The sequence below is a fragment of the Xyrauchen texanus genome, chromosome 11 (assembly GCF_025860055.1).
Source record: "Xyrauchen texanus isolate HMW12.3.18 chromosome 11, RBS_HiC_50CHRs, whole genome shotgun sequence".
Classification (NCBI taxonomy): domain Eukaryota; kingdom Metazoa; phylum Chordata; class Actinopteri; order Cypriniformes; family Catostomidae; genus Xyrauchen; species Xyrauchen texanus.
The window spans coordinates 670,985-675,984 of NC_068286.1; the positions used below are offsets into that span (position 1 = coordinate 670,985).

At 41.7% G+C, this 5,000-nt stretch overlaps 2 protein-coding genes across 3 annotated transcripts in view; both read right to left on the minus strand.

Moving 5' to 3' along the window:
- soul5l (heme-binding protein soul5, like) overlaps window positions 1–1,912 on the minus strand; it is an 11,752-nt gene extending 9,840 nt beyond the window's left edge. Inside the window, exons 1-5 of one of the 2 annotated variants that reach the window (XM_052137724.1) lie at window positions 1,746–1,912; window positions 1,151–1,213; window positions 955–1,033; window positions 718–838; window positions 489–628 (exon numbers count right to left, since the gene is read on the minus strand). In XM_052137724.1, coding sequence (XP_051993684.1) covers window positions 489–628; window positions 718–838; window positions 955–1,033; window positions 1,151–1,213; window positions 1,746–1,789 — 447 coding nt within the window. In that variant the 5' untranslated portion in view covers window positions 1,790–1,912. Of the gene's footprint in view, window positions 1–488; window positions 629–717; window positions 839–954; window positions 1,034–1,150; window positions 1,214–1,501; window positions 1,558–1,745 lie in introns of those variants that run through there. The other variant, XM_052137723.1, reaches the window with a different exon arrangement.
- Window positions 1,913–1,931: 19 nt separating this feature from the next.
- Window positions 1,932–5,000, minus strand: part of LOC127651741 (protein GPR108) — a 19,949-nt gene continuing 16,880 nt past the window's right edge. The window contains exons 16-18 of the mRNA XM_052137722.1: window positions 3,524–3,607; window positions 3,282–3,403; window positions 1,932–3,204 (exon numbers count right to left, since the gene is read on the minus strand). Coding sequence (XP_051993682.1) covers window positions 3,123–3,204; window positions 3,282–3,403; window positions 3,524–3,607 — 288 coding nt within the window. The 3' untranslated portion in view covers window positions 1,932–3,122. The remainder of the gene's footprint in view (window positions 3,205–3,281; window positions 3,404–3,523; window positions 3,608–5,000) is intronic.

The following is a 5,000-nucleotide window of genomic DNA, read 5'->3' on the forward strand; positions in this document are numbered from 1 at the left end:
GAACAGCAACATTTAACCAAACATATACTGTTTTAGTTTTTATTTGAAATAAATAGCATATATAATATTTCTTTATAAATAAATATTTTATACTCATATAGTTATAATTGAATAATAAAGTAATAATATTAAAGTATTCACGTATATTATTTTATGTATTTTTTATATTAATATCAGCTTGATATTGGTACATTATTTCATGTTATATTACACATTTAACGCAATGAGAAACAGCGACCCGTCACGATACGGAACAAATAACGTTACTGTAAAAGTTTTAATGTATTTATTTGATTCTCCCCCTGGCTCTTTGTTTGTTTAATATGCTGTATTCTGTATTAATGACGTTTTTGTATGTTCTTACTATGTTTTGTTAAACTTCAATAAAAAAATAAAATTTACTCTGAGTGACTATCACGCAACTGAACACGCACTTCCGTTAGACACGTCACTGCAGAAAGCTGCGCGTGCGTCTGTGCGTCACGGACCTTGTCATTGGTGGGTGTGGGCGGTCTCTCCTGATAGGCTGACGGAAGCAGGAAGCTGAGCGTGTAAATCGCCGGTTCCCACATCTTCCTTTCCTCAGGAACTTCAACAAGTACAGGAGCCGTCAGCTCAAACTTTACACCTACACACACACACACACACACACACACACACGAGTTATTCGCTGCAAGACGACTCGTTTTCGTTCGTAGATCGGATACGGTCACACACCCTCTTTATTGTCTCCTGATATATAATGGTAAAGTCGTCTGAAAGCCATCGCCGCTCCCACACCGAGAAAATACGCCTCAGCGTCGGTAGAGATCCACCGTGTGCTCGAGTACCGACGAACCTACAAACACAGATTCAAGCATCAGGGATGAGCATGTCTCCCCTCACATGTGTACACCAGTGCTCTGGATCAACACAAGGAATATATTCAGTACTAGAGTAGAAAGAGTGCCTGACTTCATAGTCTTCAGTCCTGCAGAGCAGCTCATACTGCAGATCTACTGTCGAGTCAGTGAAGCTGCTGGAGTTACAGGATCTGTATGAGAAACATTTCCCAGAACACACTCAGTTTATATATATTAAAATCCCTAAACTGTAGAATAAGAATAGGATGGAAGACCAATATATTACTGGTGTGAATACAGAATCTCACCCAACAGTGCTGGTGAATGCCACACACACCATCACCAGCAACATTAAACTGAACAGCAGAGTCCTGCACACACACACACACACACACACAGAGACACACACAACACGTGCACATTATATACAGACAGACACACACACACACGTGCACATTATATACAGACAGACACACACACGTGTGAGCATCGGCTTGTTTATACTCACACTTTGTCATGTCTGTTGCTTATTAATTCAATATATATTTAATCATCTGCCCTTAAATAAGCATGTCAATAAAACACTATGACATTGAAATGCAGTGTCCTTTAGTAAAGTCACACACACACACAAAACTCACTCATGCACACGCACTCACACGAAAGTTTCTTCTGTGCCGCACTGCGGAGAAACTTCACCCGAAACATCCTCCATTCATCATGACATATTTCTAAACGCACTCGCACTTTCACAGACTCATAAATAATCGCTTTAAATACATTCATTTTAAGCCCCTCCCCATCACGGGCAAAGAAATCACTAAAACTTTGTGATTGTACAAAACCGTCTATTGTAATGTCCAGCTGTTAAATAATAATAAGGAAACTGGTGTTTGTACTTACATCTGGGCTGTAAGAGATGGAGATGATACGGGCGGGTCTGTCATCAGCACCGCAGCGCGCTCACGAGTCCCCGCGCGAGCCCGTGTGAGCCACTGCGTTCACGGGGAGACGGGAGCGCGCATCGGCTGCGATGAGGTAAAAATGGAGTTTCCTCACAGAATAACTCAAAGAAACGACTTAGTTTGATATTATTTTATTTATTTCAAACCTGAACACAATTAACAGGGTAAACCAGCAAAGGAAATGAAGGGAAAGTTTATTTCTCTGATAGTTTGTTTGTAGGTATTATCTGATTTAATCTAGAGTGTAGTTTTACACATTATTCAGGTCCAAACATCGTGTTTAAACTATGAGCGACGACAAGCCACAAAATGCAAAGCTGTCGTTAAATCCATTTCCGCGATGTAATCGTTAGTTCGCCACAGAGACACGGTTTAACAGTGGTTTGTCCTTCATTTATGATATTATTTTAATGAATATTGAGCTTTTAGTTTAAACAAACAACCAAAAAAAAAGAGCAGATGAGTCCTCGGAGTAACCTTACCAAATAAAGCTTTCAAGAGGACACAAAATAATCTTAGAAAAATACCACCGTCATCAAAACTAAATAACAAAAGATGCTGAAACATTCTGAAAAGAGGATTACATGTTACATCACAATAGTCACAATAACTGAAGTATCTATGGTAACGTGAGCGGAAACTGCGCTTAACTACGGTGATAGCTTGCGGGACGTTAACATACACGGATCAGCTTAAAACACGGATTAAAGAATGATATTGTACAGCAAAACAACTTTAAACATCCCATTCGTCTCAGGCAGAAGAACACGTTTCGTGTTTGCTTCTCAGGTTTCGTACTTTTGTAATTAATATCCACGTCTCGGCCACCACAATGTTTTACAGCTTATTCTGTTCCTGTGCGAATTACATTACGAACTCGTCGTCTTCGGCATCCAATGTCAAGAATACAGCAAAAAATCAACATTAATTACAAACAAATGCATCAAGTCAGAAATCTCAGCGTCAGTCGCAGCTGCTGCGGTTAAATAATAAAGAAGGAATTAAAAGAAGAATAAAATCACACAAATCAAAAGCTCCGGGCACATTCAGTAAAATGATTGTAAATCTTTGGAATGAAAGAATAAATGAGTGCACAAACAAATGAATGACTATATCATCACTGTAAACCAAAGCGAAGAGATTCAATCTGTGGCACCACTTTCCACACGTCCTCATGAGGAGAAATCATGTCTGATGTGCTTTATTTTCCATTCCCTCTTATTCACTTGCACGTGAGGCTGCGGTTTCCAAGGTAACAGCCTCAGGGAAGGGGAGGAGCTTAAGAGTCCAGGCTCCTCCCTTTTCGATGTCATGCTCACAACTCTCTCTGTCGCTCTCGGCCGTTAGACGTTTTCTTCACCTTCTGGATTCCCTCCAGCGCTCCCGACTCTGTTATTCTGTGTACAGAGAGACTGAATATGACACACCAACATCCCCGAGACAGAAAGTGAGACAGAAAGCGAGACACACTTACACTTCATCCATCTCTAGGTCCTCCTCGTCCTGAGGCAGCTGGAGATACGGGTTATTTGATGCGGGACGAAACTTAAATCCCGTCAAGACGAAGAAGATCAAAGTGGAAACCTCCACTAAAAACTGCAAACACACAAATATGATATATAAAAATGGTTTCTAAAGCACGTGTAAGACATGAACACACTTGCAATGCAAGCACACAGTGCCATGCACTCGGAGGGTTAAAAACGTTGTGCAGACCTCTTGACACCACTGCCACTGGAACGGCACGGTGACCCTCAGCAGGATCGCAATGATCCGTGTGAAGTAGATATAACACACGATCTGACAACAGAGAGAAAGTTCAGTTTGCTAGAGTAATATATTCATTTATCATGAGGCCGAAACATACTCTATGCAACCACTAGAGCGCAGATGCGAGCGCTTGACCAACACGACGCAAATGCCCGGTCAGAACTCAAGGGGGCGATAGTGTTTCCTTCAAATGACTGTGACGTGTTATTATTTATATATATATATCTCAAATGTGAATTTTACTCCAAAACTCCCATTATAAAACCCAGAAGGAACCAAAGGCGAATTATTTTCAAACTGTTGCTCTGTCATGGCAGTATTTGACTTGAAAGAGAAAACTCACAGAAGAAGAGAGTTCAGACTAATCTCGCTACAGCGCCCCTCATGGCAACGTTGAGAATGCACGCGCCCTTGCGTTGTGTTATAAATAGCGCACGGACACATTTCAGAATGCAACAACGCACAAAAGCGAGTATTGACGCTGACTATCACACCTGGAGTCGTGAGTTTGAATCCAGGGCGTGCTGAGTGACTCCAGCCAGGTCTCCTTAGCAACCAAATTGTCCCGGTTGCTAGGGAGGGTAGAGTCACATGGGGTAACCAAATTGGCCCGGTTGCTAGGGAGGGTAGAGTCACATGGGGTAACCAAATTGGCCCGGTTGCTAGGGAGGGTAGAGTCACATGGGGTAACCAAATTGGCCCGGTTGCTAGGGAGGGTAGAGTCACATGGGGTAATCAAATTGGCCCGGTTGCTAGGGAGGGTAGAGTCACATGGGGTAACTTCTCGTGGTCACTATAATGTGGTTCTCGCTCTCGGTGGGGCGTGTGGTGAGTTGTGTGTGGATGCCGCGGAGAATAGCGTGAAGCCTCCACACGCGCTACGTCTCCACGGTAACTTGCTCGACGAGTCACGTGATAAGATGCGCGGATTGACGGTCTCAGACGCGAAGGCAACTGAGATTCGTCCTCTGCCACCCGGATTGAGTCACTACACCACCACGAGGGCTTGGAGCGCATTGGGAATTGGGCGTTACAAATTGGGTGAAAAAATAATAATAATAAAAAAAAAAAACTTGTAAGGGGTGAAAATAAATAGCTTCTACTCCGAAATTTTACTGACAACACAACATATAATTTATAAGGTGAACTTGAATTTTGGCTTATAATCCATAAAATCAAGATTTGAAGTGATACTAACTCAAACAATCAAGTACAGAACTGAGGTTTTGGGGAATACCCATAATCCCTTGTGCTTGAATCATTTAAGCATGTTTGTTTGGTTATAAGCAACTAATTGGGGTATTAGTTATTGTTTTGTATTACTGATGCGGTTTTCCTGTAATGAGTTATTTTGAGTAAAGTCATCATTAGGATGATTAGTGTACTTTGCTGAAGTTGGATCCTCAATGAATAAAGTTGAACG